This window comes from Chrysemys picta, chromosome 2 (genome assembly GCF_011386835.1).
Source record: "Chrysemys picta bellii isolate R12L10 chromosome 2, ASM1138683v2, whole genome shotgun sequence".
NCBI lineage: Eukaryota > Metazoa > Chordata > Testudines > Emydidae > Chrysemys > Chrysemys picta.
The window spans coordinates 75,824,953-75,844,372 of NC_088792.1; the positions used below are offsets into that span (position 1 = coordinate 75,824,953).

General features: G+C 42.1%; 1 protein-coding gene across 1 annotated transcript in view; it reads left to right on the plus strand.

Annotated features, from left to right (window-relative positions):
• Window positions 1-19,420, plus strand: part of ZCWPW2 (zinc finger CW-type and PWWP domain containing 2) — an 84,300-nt gene that overhangs the window by 15,431 nt on the left and 49,449 nt on the right. The window contains exon 2 of the mRNA XM_042840433.2: window positions 4,985-5,144. Within this exon, the coding sequence (XP_042696367.2) occupies window positions 4,985-5,144 (160 nt within the window). The remainder of the gene's footprint in view (window positions 1-4,984; window positions 5,145-19,420) is intronic.

The following is a 19,420-nucleotide window of genomic DNA, read 5'->3' on the forward strand; positions in this document are numbered from 1 at the left end:
TGATTAAATATTTTTGGATGTTTTTCTACATTTTCAAATATATTTATTTCAATTACAACACAGAATACAAAGTGTACAGTGCTCATTTTATATTATTTTTATTATAAATATTTGCACTGTAAAAATGATAAATAAAAAAATAGTATTTTTCAATTCACCTCATATGAGTACCGTAATGGAATCTTCATCATGAAAGTGCAACTAACAAATGTAGATTTTTTTGTTTGTTACATAACTGCACTCAAAAACAAAACAATGTAAAACTTAGAGCCTACAAGTCCGCTCAGTCCTACTTCTTGTTCAGCCAATCGCTAAGACAAACAAGATTGTTTACATTTACGGGAGATAATGCTGACTGCTTCTTATTTACAATGTCACCTGAAAATGACAACAGACGTTTGCATGGCACTTTTGTAGCTGGCATTGCAAGGTATTAACATGCCAGATATGCTAAATATGTCCCTTCATGCTTCGGCCACCATTCCAGAGGACATGCTTCTATGCCGATGACACGCGTTTAAAAAAATGCGTTAATTAAATTCTGACTGAGCCCTTTGGGGGGAGACTAGTATGTCACCTTCTCTGTTTTATCCCCATTCTGCCATATGTTTCATGTTATAGCAGTCTCTGATGATGACCCAGCACATGTTGTTCAATTTAAAAACACTTTCACTGCAGATTTAACAAAATGCAAAGAAGATACCAACATGAGCTTTCTAAAGCTAGCTATAGCACTCACCCCAAAGTTTAAGAATCTGAAGTGCCTTCCAAAATCTGAGAGGGACGAGGTGTGGAGCATGCTTTCAGAACTCTTTAAAAGAGCAACTCTCCAATGCGGAAACTATAGAACCTGAACCATCAAAAAAGAAAATCAGTCTTCTGCTGGTGGCATCTGACTCAGATGATGAAAGTGAACATGCGTCGGTCTACACTGCCTTGGATCGTTATTGAGCAGAACCCATCATCAGCATGGACACATCCTCTGGAATGATAGTTGAAGCATGAAGGAACATATGAATCTTTAGCGCATCTGGCATGTAAATATCTTGTGATGCCGGCTACAACAGTGCCATGTGAACGCCTGTTCTAACTTTCACGTAACATTGTAAACTAGAAGCGGGCAGCATTATCCCTCCAAATGTAAAACAAAACAAAACAAAAAAAACCAACGTATTTGTCTGAGTGACTGGCTGAACAAGAAGTAGGTCTGAGTGAACTTTCAGGCTCTAAGTTTTACATTGTTTTGTTTTTGAGTTATTTTTTGTACATAATTCTAAATGTGTAAGTTCAACTTTCATGATAAAGAGATTGCATTACAGTACTTGTATAAGGTGAATCTAAAAATACTTTTTTTACAGCACAAATATTTGTAATAAAAATAAATATAAAGTGAGTACCGTACTCTTCTGTGTTGTCACAGAAATCAATATATTTGAAAATGTAGAAAATATCCAAAATCTTTAAATAAATGGTATTCTATTATTTAGCAGTGTGATTAATTGTGCGATTAATCGCAATTTCTTTAATTGTGCGATTAATCGCAATTTTTTAAATCACTTGATAGTCTTAGTAAAGATCAATCCGGATAAGATGACATGCTGCTGTATAGATGGAACTACCCAGAGAAAGTGGGGAAGATGATAGCAGCTGCCTCTCTGGAGTGGAGTGTGTGCCTTTTATTAGTGAGATTCACAATGTCAAGCTGTTGTTGATGCTTGGCATTGCTGGATTCCCAAGTGGCCACTGAAGCTAGAAGTATGTGTATCTGTCTTTCTTTCTTTGGTGAGGAGATTGAAATATTTCATTTGTGATGTGGATCTTGCTGTATTGCTTTTTTGATGTGTAAAAAGGCTTAAAAGGTGTGAGGTATAGTTTTGATTTGTTTAATTTTTTAAAATTTGGCTTGGTTTTTTATTAGAAATTCAGGTATTGTCTGACCTGGAAGACTTGGATCTTGGAGAAATAGTAAAGTGCGAGCATCATAAAAGCCAAGAGAGAAAAAGCTGAGCAGTTTAAGTTCCTAGACTATGTAACATTTTAACTACTCATTTAACATTTCAATTACTTATATTTTGGAGAATAGAACCCTTTTTTAAAGATTGAATGTCAACCATATATACTTTTTGGAGACTCTCTCCTTCCCCAACAACTCTTTACACTAAGCCATAGAAGACCAGTATTGATATTTCTGATATTTCTAAGGTTTAAAAAAAATAGGAAAATCTTTGTAGACTTTTATGCATCATGAAGCAAAAAAGAGCAAAAGTTCAGTTTTTCAAAAATCCTTTGTAGTTAATTTTTAAATGATTCTGATATGCAACATTTTGTACTTAAGTTATTGATGTGCTTGAGTTGATTTTTTTTTAAAATCTATAAATATTCATATTGTTTGGGTCCTGGCTACCCCAGAGACTACTTATCTATGCACTATCACAACAGTTGAGATCCATTTAGGTTCGTTAACTAACACAGTGTTTGCACAGGAGGGGTCTTTTGCTTTGGAATTTCCTTGCTCTGTTGATCTAGTGAAGTCCAAGTCCATTGACCTTCAGTGCATAATGTAAAGGGTATCTCTTTACTTAAGGCTTGAGTCAGTTACCTTCACCCATATGAAGTAGTACCTCACTCTGTAAGTGGTGTGGTTGATTTCAGTAAAACTTTGCAGTGTATTACTCATTAGGAGTAAAAGTGGCAGATTCTGGCCATTGTGCTTTTGCTTGAGGGATAGTACTTGGGTGGGATGAGTGTTTGTGTGTTGTAAGAGGGTCATTGTACCCTTCCTTGGCACAGTGTATCTGTGCCTCAGTTTACCCTTCCGCCTGTGGGTTAACTACATATCACAAAATGATAGTTCTAAATAAAAATGTATACTTCTGGGGTCTGATTATGAGTTGTCAAAATCTGTTCAACTGTTCACCCTTGTATTGGGCTTCCCAAGTTTAATTGGCTCTTCCCCAGGGCTTCACAGTAAGTGAGGTTTTTACTCATGAAAGCTTATGCCCAAATAAATCTGTTAGTCTTTAAGGTGCCACCAGACTCCTTGTTGTTTTTGTTACAGTAATACTAGGGTCAGCATCCGGGTTTCCCATGTCTCACACTATATTCCTCTTGTTCGCACGTATTTCTTCTAAGACTATTCCAGACCCTTGGCTGATGCTATACAGCCAGCAGCTGTCCTTCAGCTGTCTCTCTGGAGAGCCCCACAATACATTTCTTATTTCCCTGGCCTCCCCCAGTCTGAGCCTAGTGCACTGCTTTATATAGTCCTGACAGCCAGTCACATGCCTCTAAGTCAAAATCCTTTCTCTTGAGTCTGATTGCACTGTTGCAAGAAGCTGTTGTCCTTCCTGAAGTAGAAGTAACACTCTTCCTGCCAACTCTGTGGTGGGGTCTTCGTAGTCCATCATAATGTGGATAAAGGAAGGAGTTCTTTCCATTTCTTAGTTTTGTTGTTTTTTTTCCTTGCTTTTTAACATTTTTTTCTTTAATTGTATATACATAAAGAGGTTATAATGGGATGAATAAAAAATAATTCGTTCACAGCCATGTTTCCTGTGCTTATTATGATGGGTGTTTCTCAGTCTCTTAATACAAGTACCGTACCACTTTTTTTTTTTTTTTTTTGGTCACACTGAACAAATATCAGGTCATCTCTACCTGAATGAAAGAAAGTGAGACTTCCGCATGTGTAATGAATCAATGTAACACGGCCTGTAGATTTTCAGTGCTAATGAGAAGCTTTTTCAAAACCATAGCATGGGGAAGGAACCTAATAAATTCAAATATTCATCAGGACAATTGTAGTTTGAAATCTGATACTGCAGGCAGATAAGAAGGGAGATTTACTATTGGAGAGGTTTAAGCTGAGGACTGTAGGTGATGGCCAGTGGAGTTGTGTTTGTATACCTACAGTCCTCAGCTTAAACCTCTCCAACGCATCATCAGTGATCTACAACCCATCCTGGACAATGATCCCTCTCTTTCACAGGCCTTGGGAGGCAGGCCAGTCCTCGCCCACAGACAACCTGCCAACCTTAAGCATATTCTCACCAGCAACCACACACCGCACCATAACAACTCTAACTCAGGAACCAATCCATGCAACAAACCTCGATGCCAACTCTGCCCACATATCTACACCAGCAACACCATCACAGGACCTAACCAGATCAGCTACAACATCACCGGTTCATTCACCTGTACGTCCACCAATGTTATATATGCCAGCATGTGCCAGCAATGCCCCTCTGCTATGTACATTGGCCAAACTGGACGGTCACTACGTAAAAGGATAAATGGACACAAGTCAGATATCAGGAATGGCAATACACAAAAACCTGTAGGAGAACACTTCAACCTCTCTGGCCACACAATAGCAGATGTAAAGGTAGCCATCTTACAGCAAAAAAAACTTCAGGACCAGACTCCAAAGAGAAACTGCTGAGCTTCAGTTCATTTGCAAATTTGACACCATCAGATCAGGATTAAACAAAGACTGTGAATGGCTAGCCAACTACAGAAGCAGTTTCTCCTCCCTTGGTGTTCACACTTCAACTGCTAGCAGAGGACCTCACCCTCCCTGATTGAACTAACCTCATTATCTCCAGACTGATTCTTGCCTGCATGTTTATACCTGCCCCTGGAAATTTCCATTACATGCATCCGATAAAGTGGGCATTCACCCATGAAAGCTTATGCTCCAATACATCTGTTAGCCTTAAAGGTGCCACAGGACTCTCTGTTGCTTTTTTCCTGATTAACCGTCTTTAGAATCACCAGATATTGGCATGTATGGGTTTTTCTGACCTTTGTGACAAAACTATTGTTACTATTATATTTATTATTTATAGAGCACTAAAATATGCTAGACACTTTAGGTATTGCAGATAGGAAGAAACTTAAATATTTGGTGGTAACTGAGGTATTGATATTGCTTGTTGTTTTAAAATATACATTTCTAAGTGTCTCAAATTATTTTTTGAAGATGGCCTGGCATACTTTGTCCTGATCCTCTTAATGGACAATATGTGACATATGACTTGGATGGATATGTTAAAAGCAATCATGTAGAATTCTTAGGTGATCCCCATTCCAGAGGTTGGGTTGCTGTGAAATATATTAGCCGTTACCCTAGCTCAATTAAGGTAGGTAGAATAATATATTTACATTTTATAATGCTGACATTTTATGTGTATGCATGTTAAATATTCTAAAATAATTTACTTCATATATTTACTATTAAAGTGAATGAAAATTGCTATATGATCTGAATCAATAATAGAATATTTGTTTAGGTATAATAGCTACAAATAACATTGTGTTAACTGTTTGGAATCTTGGGTTCACTTTTAAGAAATTAAGGATGTGAAATTTGAAAGTCAGCTAATAAAATTATTTTTGATTCTGATGGATGTAAAATTCAGATAAGATAAGACTATGCAGTTGCATTTAAAAACACATTTCTGTTCCCTATAGCAATTTATATTTCAGAGAATGTAAACTTATAGTAATAGCCTCATGCAGAAAGACATTAAGGAGTGTAACCAGTTTTACAACTTTCATACAGAGTATTCCACTTTTTTCTTACAAATTTTTTTTTTTTGGCACTATACACTTAGTCGCAGGCAACCTCAAAAGCACAATAGTAATTACTGATTTAACAAACTTAAAACCACCTTGCATCTGAAGAAGTGAGGTTCTTACCCACGAAAGCTTATGCTCCCAGTACTTCTGTTAGTCTCAAAGGTGCCACAGGACCCTCTGTTGCTTTTTACAGATTCAGACTAACACGGCTACCCCTCTGATACTTAAAACCACCTGTTTCTAAGTTATTTCCAATTATTCTGTTTTTGCTGTATTTTTAAAAACGAGCCTAGAAAACAAAAACCTCAATGTGCATTTACTGTCAATGTGAACTAGAAAAAAATGTAGTCACAAATATTTGCCATAAAACTGCCTCACTCAAGGCTATTCCAAACCTGCATCTTTTCCACATGTAAAATGCCCAGTGGAATAATATACTCTTGCTGTTGCCAAGAGAAGTCATCATAATAGCCTTGTCAACATGTTTCGTATCTGTCCTAGCCATGCTTCCCTTTAGGCAAAGATGCCATTTTGGAGGTTGTATTGATTGTCTGTGGTCACCTGGCAGAGATGAGATTGCAGCTGCAACTTCCTCTTGGTACTTCATATGTGGTGGCCCTGCAGACTTGTTTATGTTAGCATAAACCTGGGTAAATCAGAAGTGAATTTGGCCCACTGCCTTAATTTGGTGTTCTGAATGTACAATGGCTATATCTTGATCTGAATTAAAGAAGAGGAAGTGTATTTTATTTATTATCCGTAGGTTTGAAACATTTTTCCATTGTTCACTGTCTCTTCAACCCTCATTGATACATGTTTTCTTCTGGAAGACATATAATAAAATTACATCTATCTCCTTTACAGAATTGGATAACACATGATGGGTTCAGAACTACCATCCTACTTTTGTTTAACTAATTAGTCATATCTTCTAACTGGTTTTGGCTCATTTTCTCCAAATCTTTGTGAGAAGTCATGTTTAATTAGCTGGAACTAAAATAGTCAATAATTAATATAATACACATACATACTTATCAGTTCAAACTTTGAAAGAAATTAAGAAATGACCTTAAAACAAACTGGAATTAGCCTTTAGAAAGGTAAGTTTTTGATGAGTCAGTAAATCTAGACTTGTCTTTTAAACATTTCATAAGCTTACTGTAAAGCTCCTCTTTTTTTACACGTCTCTGGAAAAAAAGGCCTCACTTCTGCATGTATGTAATTTAAGAATTAATCTTGATTATCCACTTTGTAAATTAGATATTCCTCTTAAGTAAACTGTCAAATAGCTCATTTGCCATGTGGTGTCCTTGCACCACAGAGTGTACCTTCTCTATTTTCAGACTTCTCTAGACAAAGAGATTGCATTTGTCCCCTGGAAACTGAACAGCTTACTCAGAAAATTAAACTCTAGCATATTGACACCGGCAGCAAGGCTTTAGTCCCTTCCCATGCAATGCTCTCCAGACTGGAGCAGGACTCTCCATTTTAAAGGATTTCTACTTTAACATAGTTATCAGAATGGCTTTCAGAAAATACTTCTGTTTTTGTGTGTGTGGACAGCCATTATCAAGATGCTGTCCTTTGTCCTTTCTACCACATCAGCAGTATTTACCAAGGGCCTAACAATGGTCACAACGCGTCTCAAGCATCAAGATATTCCTGTATGTAGAAGTCCAACATAAAGGACATACAGTTTCAATTTTTAAGTCTCTTGATCATAGAATATCAAGGTTGGAAGGGACCTCAGGAGGTCATCTAGTCCAACCCCCTGCTCAAAGCAGGACCAACTAAATCCCCAAATGGCTCCCCTCAAGGATTGAGCTCACAACCCTGGGTTTAGCAGACCAATGCTCAAATCACTGAGCTATCCCTCCTGATAAATTGGGATACGTCCACACTTGTACAAGACCAACAAATCTCCTTCATAGTGGCTATCCTGAACTCGTTAGGCCAAGGCACATCTTGTAGCAGAGAGTTCTTCGAGTGCTTGCTCATATCGATTCTAATTAGGTGTGCGCGTGCCGCGTGCACGATTGTTGGAAGATTTTTACCCTAGCAACACTCGGTGGGTCGGCTGAGGCGCCCCCTGGAGTGGCGCCCTTATGGCGCCGGATATATGCCCTTGCCGACCCAGCGCCCCCTCAGTTCCTTCTTACCGCCCGCGACAGTTGTTGGAACTGTGGAGCGCGTCATAGCTGATCTCCACTTCCCAAGCTCTTTGCTCGTTTATACCTGTAGACAGTTGTTATAGTGTAGTTGTTAGCTAGTTGAAGTTAATAGTAGTTTTTGTAGTTAGTGTATATAGTAATTGGAGATAAGGGGCTTCTCCCCTTCCCTCCTTCCCAGTACCCGGGCTCATGCCTAGGTCTCCGGGTTTCAAACCCTGCTCGGCCTGCCTCAAGCCAATGCCTACGGGAGACTCCCACGACTCATGTCTGAAGTGCCTGGGGGAATCCCATCAATCAGATAAGTGCTGCATTTGTAAGGCATTCAAGCCTCGGACAAAAAAGGAGTGGGACTTTCGTTTGAAGCAGCTCCTCATGGAAGCGGCACTTAGCCCGATGTCCTCAGCCCCACGCCGAGACCTGGTGCCATCGGTCCGAAGCGCGCCTCCGGCACTGGATTGACCCGGCACCGGCAAAGACTCCCAGCACCGGACATCTCCGTCACCACTATCAGTGCAGCACCGCTTGCTGTCTCCGGGAGCCAAGAAGCAGCACAAACAACCTGCTGCTCTTGTACAGTTGCCGGCACCGCCTGTGCCCCCCTTGGAGCAGCGTCCCGTGCCGGACTGCCCAGCAAAGGCTCCAACTCCAGCACAGTTGATTCCGGCGCCGCAAGCGCCGTTGAGTCCAGTGCACATAAGCCCCCCGGTGCGCACCGTGGTTGAGTTGGGCCTGTCTTCCACCCCGGAGACTTTCTCCACTGCTCGCGACCTGATTGTGCTCACCGGGCTGGGACCATCACAACCTTTGCTACCGCTGGTGCGGGCTGTCCCATCAATAGGGAAGCTCTCCATGATGCGCCCTCCATCACAGAGCGAGAAGGGTCGACACCAGGGTCCCAGTCCAGGTCACGGTCCTGATCCAGGCGCTGGTCTCCACGGCACCACTCGCAGTCCCGGCACTGATCACCATCTCGGCGCCGGTCGTACTCGCGGCGCTGCTCCGCCTTGAGAAGATCTCCTTCCCAGTACGGTTGGTACCAGTCCAGCTCCCGGCACCGATCCCGGTGCAGGTCTCCTCAGAGTCGTTCCTGGCGCCGCTCCGCCCGTAGATCTTTATCAAGGTCCAGATCTGCCTCCTGGCACCGATACGACCATTGGTCCCAGTCCAGGTTGCAGTACCGCTCGAGACCACGGTGCCGATCTCCATCTCTGCGGCGCGGGCCAACAACTCATGACAGTGCAACCCAGCATGACCGATCGGCTCCACCTTGGCCTTCCCGCCCCAACTCGAGGTCATCCCAAGTGGAGAGTGGCTGCCGCGTCCATGACCAAGACGCGGACAGAGCTAGCCAATGGCACGACGAGGGGCAGGATCCTGTTCAGGAACCCCCACAATGGTCCTTTTGGACCCCTTGGGCATACCATCAGGCCCAAGGTGTCCCATCGGGAGCTTCTCGTTCTGCCCACTTGGAACCCCGGGTCCTGGAGGCCACTGTCAGTTGCCCCGCTCCCCAGGGGGCTCAGAGGCAACAGCCCTACCCGCACCTCAGGCCCATGCCCCTAGCATGGAGGACCTAGGGCAGCTGGACCCCTCCCTCCAGCAAGACTTGCCCAGGACCCATTAGTCATAGAATCATAGAATCATAGAATATCAGAGTTGGAAGGGACCTCAAGAGGTCATCTGCGCAGACTCAACAAATTCATGGTAAAGTTGAAGTTCCGCATGGTTTCCTTGGGGACCATTATCCCTTCCCTGGATCCTGGAGACTGGTACGCTGCCCTCAACATGAAGGACGAGTACTTCCACATAGCGATTTACCTGCCGCACAGGTGCTTCCTTCACTTTGTGGTCAATCAACGACACTTCCAGTTTACTGTCCTTCCCTTCGGCCTATCCACGGCACCAAGGGTATTTACAAAGTGTATGGCTCTTGTAGCTGCCTCGCTCCGTCGACATTGGATCCAACTGTTTCCGTACCTCGATGACTGGCTCATTCGGGGTCACACCGAGCTCCAGGTGCAATCTCATGTTCGGTTCACCATGAGCTTGTTCAGATAGCTGGGCCTGCTGCTCAATGTCGAAAAGTCCACTTTGCAGCCGACCCAAAGAATAGACTTCATCGGAGCAGTCCTGGATTCAAATCTTGCCCGGGCGTGCCTATCGCATGCCCGCTTCCAGTCCACGGCGAGCATTATCCATGGCCTCTGAAGCTTCCCGACCTTGACAGCACGCACGTGCCTCGGTCTACTGGGACACATGGCGTCTTGCACCTTCGTGACCAGACATGCCAGACTATGCCTCCGTCGACTTCAGGCCTGGCTCTCATCAGTGTACCATCCAGGCCAAGACCATTTAGACACAGTGCTCACGGTACCGACGGAAGTCGTAACCTCCCTGGCTTGGTGGCTGAACCCCAACTTTGTATGTGGGGGATGCCATTCCATGCCCCACAGCCCTCCCTAGTCCTAACCACGGACACATCATCTCTGGGCTGGGGCGCTCACCTTGCGGACCTTCGCACACAGGGCCTTTGGTTCGCACAAGAGAGAACCCTGCACATCAACATACGGGAACTGAGAGCAGTACGCCTGGCATGTCAGGTGTTCCATGAACACCTTCAGGGCCGTTGTGTCACAGTCTTCACAGACAACACAACGGCCATGTTTTACATCAACAAGCAAGGAGGAGCGCGATCATCCCCCCTCTTTCAGGAAGCCATTTGCCTGTGGGAATTCTGCATAGCCCACTCGATCGACCTGGTGGTGTTGTTTCTCCCGGGAGTCCAAAACACCTTGGCAGATCGCCTCAGCAGGTCCTTCCTGGCTCACGAGTGGTCGCTTCGTTCTTTGAGATGTGTTGCTTATATCCATTCCAAACCCGCCCTCCTTCCCCTCTGTCAGAGTAGCCGGCAAGAAGGAACTGAGGGGGTGCTGTGTCGGAAGAGCCATATATCCGGCGTCATAAGGGCGCCACTCCAGGGGGCGCCTCAGCTGACCCGCCGAATGTTGCTAGGGTAAAAATCTTCCAACGATTGTGCACGCACACCTAATTGGAATGGATATGAGCAACACATCTCGAAGAACAGTTACAAAGGTGAGTAACCGTCTTTTTCAGAGAAATTTATTAAGCAACCCTACAAAAGCAGCGATAATTCACCTGAGGCTTTAGGTCTCCTGGGCTCTTCCATTTGTCACTTTATGCTTATCTGTGAATGAAGCGGGTACAGCACTGATTGGCAGCAAAATTAACTCCAAACATGAACTACATGGGAGGTTTCCGGAGCATGTTTCCAAAAGTCTTCAGGATTCTCTGCTAGTGAGAATTCCCAGACACTGTTTTGCAGGAGTTCATTTCAATTTTCATTCTCAACTGTTGTGATCATCACAGACTGGAGAGCTCACCTTCAGGAGGTTGATATATCACATTATTCTACCCCCTTGTGGACTATGAAGCTCAATATAAGTGTTCTGGAACTCAGTTATACGTGGGCTCTAACATATATATATTTCCTGCAGTTGGCCAAAAGCTATATTATTCAAGTGCTAAGAGCAATATGGTAGCTATGTGTTATATCAACAAAAAAGGACATTCTTACTCAACTGTCAGCAGCCAGTGGCCCTGTGAGACTGGTGCCTGGCTCCTGAAGTACACCTGATACCTCTACATCTGACACACAGAACATTTGCTAGCAGGTTCAGGATTCAGAGACAACAAAAGTTGTCACTGGAAAGACCATGGTGGAGCTGCTGTTCAAAAATTGGGGTCTGTAGAGGAGCGGACTCACCCCTGCGGCGCCTCCTACTGGTCGTCTCGGGAATTAGCTCTTCCAGCGTCCTGGAGCACCCCCTGCAGGCCGGTGATCCGCCTGTCCTCTGGCCCCCGTGTCCCTCCCGGACCCTGGTGCCCTTGTATCTGGGGTGCTGCCCCCTGGCAGTACACCCCTCAGTACTAGGATCTTACCTCCCTGGGGAACCCCCACCCACTATCCCTACCTTGCCTCAGAATAAGGCCACTGCCAGTCACCAACTAGCCCCCGCTCCCTGGGGCAGACTGCAGTATAGGCCACTCATCATCGGCGAGGTTGGATTTGGACCTGCTGCCTTGGCCTAGCTCTGGGCTGCCCTCTGCAACCCCCGGTACCCCTTGGCCTCCTACTAGGCCACAGCCTGGGGCTATCCAGGTTGGAGCTTCCCAGCTCCTCAGCCTTTCCCCAGCCCTGCTCCACTCAGGTACTCTGTCTCTGCTTCCCTGCAGCCAGGCCCTTCTCTCTCTGAGTGCAGAGAGAGACTGCTGAGCTCCTGGCTCCGAACCTCTCTTATACAGGCCAGCTGGGGCCTGATTGGGGCGTGGCCCAGCTGTGGCTACTTCCCCAATCAGCCCAGTAGCTTTTCCCTTTGCCCCAGCCATCTGCCAGGGCTGTTTTAAACCCTTCCAGGCAGGAGAGGGGTAACCACCCCGCTACAGGGTCATTTGTCCATAGACTGTACTGCTGCTCAATGGGAAGAGACATATCCTTCGTTTTGCTTCAGAGCAGGGGTGGATGGAGATTTGATCACAGATGCATTTCTGTTGGATTGGAACAAAGGAATTCTATACATCTTCTCACTGATTTCATTGATCCAATGAGTAATCAGAAGAATGTAACAAAACATAGTCCAAGTCGTACTGGCTGCTGCAGCAGGGGCCAAACAATATTCGTGCAGAGATGAAGATCTCTCAGAGGAGTCTCCATTTCTTCAAATGGTATTAACTGATTTTCTCTTTCAAGAAGACTCATCTTGCATCCTAATCCAGAGTTGCTTCACCTTATGCTTTGGTTCACAGGACAATGAGTACATCTGCCCTCATGTGCTGTGGAAGTGTAGGAGATTCTGCTACTATGTAGAAATCTATTTACTCTGAAATGTTACATTTGGAAGTAGAAAAGGATTTTCCTCTGTGGGTAGAAGAAAACAGTCCATCTCCTCTTGCAGCATCCATATAACTTATTTTGAGTATTTATTGCATTTAAAATATCTCAGCTTTTCCTTGCTGACATCTCTTGGTGACATCTCAACATATCCTCTGCCAGTGAAGGGTTTCTCATGTCAGTTATTTCCCCATCACAAGATTTCTGAAAGGAATTAATAATATTAATAAGCCTCTGACTGCCAGATGCTGGGACTGGACGATAGGGGATGGATCACTTGATAATCACCCTGCTTATTTCCTTTGATGCATCTGGCATTGGCCACTGTTGGAAGACAGGATACTGGGCTAGATCGACCATTGGTTTGACCCACTATGGCCATTCGTATGTTCTAATATCTCCCTCCTAGTCATAGAACCCGTTCAATCATAGGACTTTACTTTGGTACTGTAAAGTTGATAGACTCTCCTTCTCAAATCTTGGGAATGTGCTCTTTGTTTCACATGTTATTAAAGACCTAATTTTTAATCACAAGTACATCTGCAATGAGTGAGTGAGTTGCATGCTTTAATGGCTGATCTTGATTTCATCTAATCTGTGTTCTTTTTAAAAAAAAAATCTTATCTGGGTAAAACTAGATGTAAGAGGATATTCATTTTTTATTTGGATAGGACTACAGCTTTGTTTAGATTAGGAAAAATGTTTTGTTTTTTAAGTTGTTACCTAAATTGAGTTGGCTAACATGATTTGAAACACTTAACACCTAGTGTTGACACAGTTTAACACTTTTACAACTGTGTTAAAGTAATAGTGGGGGAAAAAAGAAACCCCCCCCTTGCCCAAGTAGCAGAGAAAAATTTGTATGATCTGTTAAAGATTTCAACAATCTTTTGGTAGTTATAACAGAAAAGGCAACTAGACTTGCGGAAGATGGAAGAAAGCCAACTAGTGTAGCATCTCCAGAAGAAACTGCACCTCCGTGGCTGCCTGTAACAAGCAAAGGACCATATGACTCTGGCCTTTAATCTGACACCATCAGTTCCTAGGAGGCAGACGTCTACTCTTCTCAGAGGAACATCCACTACCTCAAATAATTGGGTCATAGAAATATTGAGAAGAGGTTTGCTCTACAAACCTAAAACATCATAAATACTTGATTTATCTAATCCTTCATTCCAAAAAATCCCCAGAGATTCATGGAAGAAGCCATCGCTCATCTCATCTGGAGAGACTTTATCTTTAAATACACCAGGAACACACACTTCCATGTTGAATTTAAAATTGAGACTCTTCTTAATACTTTGTTTTCTTAAGGAATCTTCTGTGGTCCACAGATATGACTGGAGATAGGAAAAATCAAGATGTCATAATGACTGAAATAAGTGCAAATTCCTAACTTTTTCATGAGCTTTTTAGTCAGTCTAATGACATTAAGGTCACATGAATTTACATGCATGGATTTACCAGCTTGATTAAATAAATTCAAGAGGTATATAAAGAAAAGTAAACAAATGCCAGTTATATTAATTTCTAATTATCAATGATATTTAGAAATGCAAGTAGTATCAATGAGAACTGAGAAATAGAAACAGCTTACTCATTTTACTTCAAAGTGATATTGTTCTACTATTGCTACCACAAAAGATACATTAACAAAAACTAAATACTGAGTAAACTTATAATTTAAGTGAGTTTCCATCTGAAAATATTAATCTGAAGTTATTGGGGGTGTAAAAAAGTAAAGAACTCTTGACATTTTGATCCATATGATTGTTCCCAGAAATGTTGTTATAAAGTAATATTCCTATTACTTTTGATTGTTTTAAAATATTCATTTGAAAAAATTAACTTGATATAAGAGATGTTTCAAATGTAAGATAGAACACTGTCAATTTCATCTTATTTATGTTCATAATATTAACTTTGGCATTGTCCATCTAATATTTAAAAGTATTTATTATAAAACAGAATAGTCAAATCAACTCAGAAACCTAACTATTGGTAAATAAAGGTCTGTTAGCATTCACTTAGAAGTTTTGAATTATATACCTGACATTTAAAAAACTTTCTATAAAGTTCATAAACTCTTGAAAATGTTCTGTTAAATAGTTTAATAAAAATATAAAAACTGAATCATTTTTTCTTCTTGCACCAGTACATGTGCAAAGGTATTTTTGTCAGGATGTTTATTTTGGTTTGGTTTGGGTTTTTGGCAAGCCATTAGCTTCTTTGTGTCTGTTTTCCTCATCTGTAAAATGGGATGATAATTATTACTATACTTCTCATGCAAGGGCATTGTGAAGCTTAATCAAAATGTTTGAAGTAGTTTGAAATCCTGAAAGGAAAGATGCTGTAAGTGTAAGGTTTTATTATTATTACTATTGCTTAATTTTACCTGCTCAAAATTATGTTAGAAATTTAGAGCTTGCTACTTACTAGCAGATCCTTTAGCAAAGGTACTCAAAAATTGGATTAATTTTGAACAAGCTCTGAAGACACATTTAAATCATAAGAATTGAGCTTTGCTGTGTCTTTCTCACAAATATATCATGCCAATAAGTAAGGTTACTTGAAGTGTTTTACCACAAGACTCAGAACTCTTTCCAGTTCACAACTCTGACATTCTCATGGTCTTTAATTTAATCTTTATAATGTATGTCATATTTTAGTTCCTAGAACTGGGAAATTATTCCTGGAAACTGTATCCCAGCTGGGAAATTGTAAGAAAAAATATGTCCCCAAGATTTTAAAATGTATATGGATCTGTGAACCATGACAAATTTTGGAAGGCAGTGTTATATACTATGTTTGAATTTTTTATTTTTTTTTTATTTTTTTTTGCCGTTTAATTATAAAGCTTGTCAGATGATTTTCAGCAACTTTTAAAAAACCTTGAGAAAGTTCAGGCTGCAATCCAAAGTGTTCATTGTAGGGGAAATTGTCTTAAAATTTCTTGCAATACATTTTCCATCTTTTTTGATGTGACTGATAATTTGACTATTGGTAATAAAACAATTATCTGATTAAAATTTTTTCCAAAGAAAAATTGTGAGTGAGAAAAAAAACACTCTCAGTTCAAAGATCCTCCCAAGTGCTTTTCAGCCTGAGAGCCACTAATCCTTGGCATGAGAAAGTTTTCAGATTGAACACTGGTCTTATTAAAAATGGTTGATTTCTTGAAAATTTAATGATCATGCTGCTTATTCCCTTTTATCATGTTAATCATCTCATCAAGCACAGTCTTCAGTTTATCACTTACCTACTTTACTGTGAGATCCCAAGACCGAGAAGACCCTTGTTCTGCTCTTGGCTGACCAATCCTGAGGATGCTGTGGCTCTGTACATGATGGGATAGTGCAATCGTAGAGCTGTTGGGGAGGGGGCAGAAAGCTTGTGCATCCCTCTTTTTGTATCCTGTCCTCATCTCCCAGGGATTGTGATTTCAGTGGAGGGAAAGAGAAAACACGGAAATGGGATCCAATGAGTCTCTTTGCAGAGGATGTTGGAGCACTCTCTTGAAATTTCTTCTTACTCCCACAAATCACAATGGGAAAGGGAGAATCTTTTGCTCAGTGGTTCTGCCCTCTCCCTCACTGATAGCTGTTTCAGGCACAGCCCACCAGAGTACCTATGCTGATCATTCAGATTCTCCTCAGCTATCACTCACTCCATTTCTCCCCTACTGGACTGTTGCGGAGCCACTGATTACCCCAATCTATCACTACATAGATCTTTATACTGTATCCATGCCATAATATCAAGATGCCTCTGTAGCATCAGGATCCCTAAAATCATTCACCAGCTTCTTAACTGCTATTTATGGCAGCTTGGATGTGTAATCATGGACTTAATCCTTGGGCAGAGTGTGGAGTTAAATGGCACTAAATTGTTGAGGAGATGTAGTCTGTATTATCCTTCATGGCTCCAAAACCAGACAGTTGTAGACTCCTGAGCCAAGTTTAGGCCTACAGTTAGTGAATCTCTATTCTCATCAGTATTTGGAATCCATAGTGGGTTTTTTGATATTTCTGCAAATATGTCTCTTCAGATCTTAATATAATATCTTGAACACTCCATGCCTTTGCTGCTGTTAGATTGCTCTCCAGAATTTGATATTGAATGAAAATTGGCAGTTTAACTAGTGTGAGCTAACAGATGCTTGTACTAAAGCACTTCATTAGCAATTTTTGAAGCAGAAAATTAAACATACATAAAGTACCACTGGTATTCATAAATACACTAATGTAACACATACTCATGATTTAAATCAGGCATCTTCCATTCCTAGATTACAAATAGTTTTCCATTGATCCCCAATTTAGGTTCTCTGCACATAGTATATATGACAGATCTAACTGCTCCATTGCATAAAGTTTTAAAAATGGTAAGCTGTCTCACCACTTGAGGACACACATTTATTCATTGGCGAGATACGCTGGTTAACATCAGTTTTCTTTCTACCCAACTTGTGAAGAATTCCATTTTGGAATTCCAGTATTGCCTTTAAGAAAATGTTTTTCTCAACTTTTAAATATTTTTCCAGACTTTACAGTTCTTTTATCATTATTTCCTTGTGTGTAAACTATGTAGTTAATTAAAAAATATTTTATTCTGTGAAAGAGCTTCATTTGAGCAGTCTCCAAGGCTATATTACTATTTTTTTTCTTTTGGGTAGTTTTTCTCTCTTCTTGAGTATAGGCAATTTCTTCTTTTGGGGCAAAGGGGAGTATACTAATGGTAGAGCTGCTCAAGATGTCATTTTTCAGATCTTTCCCAAAACTACTAGCCAATAAGGTACAGTTTATGCAGAAAGCCTTGAACAAGACTTTAGGACAGTTATTTTCTTCCCAGGAGGCAAGATTTTGTTTCTAAAGCCTTAACCTTAAGAGGCGGGGCTGGACTGGTCCTTCAAGCCAGTTCTGAATTCAAGGAGATCCAAACATTGCAGTTGAAAGGGGAGCACTGGAGAGCTCTTTAGAACATCAGTGCACTTTCCTTATGATGGAAAATGTTAACTCTACATTCAGAAATTTCTTGCTAACTGGGAAACTTCCCCAGAGCCAAGAATAATGACTGTTTCTGAGAAATCTGAAAACTGCAGCACTAACCATATCCTGATTTGTCAAAGCACATCTAATGTTCAGTTGACAGTTAGATGTGACATCAAAGTCCATGGAACCTACTTCAACAAAACATTGCAATGTCTTGGATTCTTCAGTTGCACTTAGCCACAAAAAGGCTTGCATTGGTGCCATATTTTCTTGGTGTTCTGTGGACGTGTAAATACTAGAAAAATACTGAAGTCCAGAGGTGTTTTCTGCACACACAAGAACAAGGGAGCATTCTCCCATTGATAGGTAGCAGAGCTACTTTATGCCTTCCCTCCATTTCCTTTGCTGCCCAAAACAGTAAGAAACATCAGCCAGGAGAAGGTCCTTTTCATTAGTGTCTCTTTGCTATACTTGAAAGCTTTGGCTCTTCAAGTGCTTGCTTATGTTCATTCCAAAGGAGGTATGTGCTTGCCCCAAGCACCACTGCTAGAAGGTTTTCCCTCAGTGGTATTCGTCGGGTTGGCTCTGTTGCCCACTGGAGTTGCACTGGTATAAGGGTCATGCCAACCTGCAGCCCCCCTCAGTTCCTTCTTACCACCCATTATGGTCACTGGAACTATTTCATCCTTGTGTTCTACAATTACCCTCTCAGTGGATTTTTCCAACCTTCATTGTATATAATTATTTCTTGATCTTAGTAGTTAGTTAGCTTAGTGAAACCCTGGTAAGCAGGGTTAGTCTCTGCCCAGTACTGGACCATGCATTGGTCTCTAGCTATTAAGCCTTGTGCCTCATGCCATAAGCCTATGCCTGTGAGCAACCCCCCATTCCAGCTGCCTTAAGTGCCTGGGAGAAGCTCACGTGCAGGAGCGTTGTAAGATCTCCCAAGACTTCAGAACCACCATATTCTCCAGAACCATGGTATCCTTCAAGGACAAGGTCCAATTGCGTCCTCATCCAGCTTTCCTTCCAAAGGTGGTTTCACAGTTCCATATAAGCCAGAATATCTTCCTACTGGTCTTCTATCCAAAACCACATCAACAGAGAAGAACAAAGGCTCCACTCGCTAGACATCAGATGTCACTGGCTTTCTACATAGAAAGTACTAAGCCATTTCGGCAGGGCTGGCCTTACCATGAGGCGAACTGAGGCGGCCGCCTCAGGTGCCAGACTGGGGGGCGGGGGGTGCCACTAGGACCCAGAGTGTAGAAAATTGTGTCTGCTGCTGGTGCATATGTATTCTCTCTGCTCTAGATGCACAGAGATGGTGGAGTGCTGTGCTGGAGGAAGGAGGGCACAAGAGACATAACCAGCAGGCAGGAGAAAAGGTGAGAGGGAATAACAGAAAGCAGCAGGAGCTGCAGGGAGAGAGAGGAGGAGCCTCTTACGTACCTCTCTAGCACCCCCAGGAGCTTGGACTGATTTAACACCAGCTTTTCAAGGAACTTCCTGTTTCCTGCTGCTTTCCTGAACCCACTTCAGGAGAACAGGCAGTCAACTGAAGTAGTAGGAGCCAGCTAGGCCCTTAAGACGTTGATATCTTCCCTCACTCAGGCCCTGCTACCAGCCTGCTTATTTGTCCCCTTCAATTGAGTGTTGAGAGCCACTATAGCTGGCACAGAACAGCAGTCATCAGTGAAAGAAGAAAACACCCCTCTGGGGCAGCATTCAGGGGGAAAAAAAAAAGAAAGAAAGAAAGCAAAGGA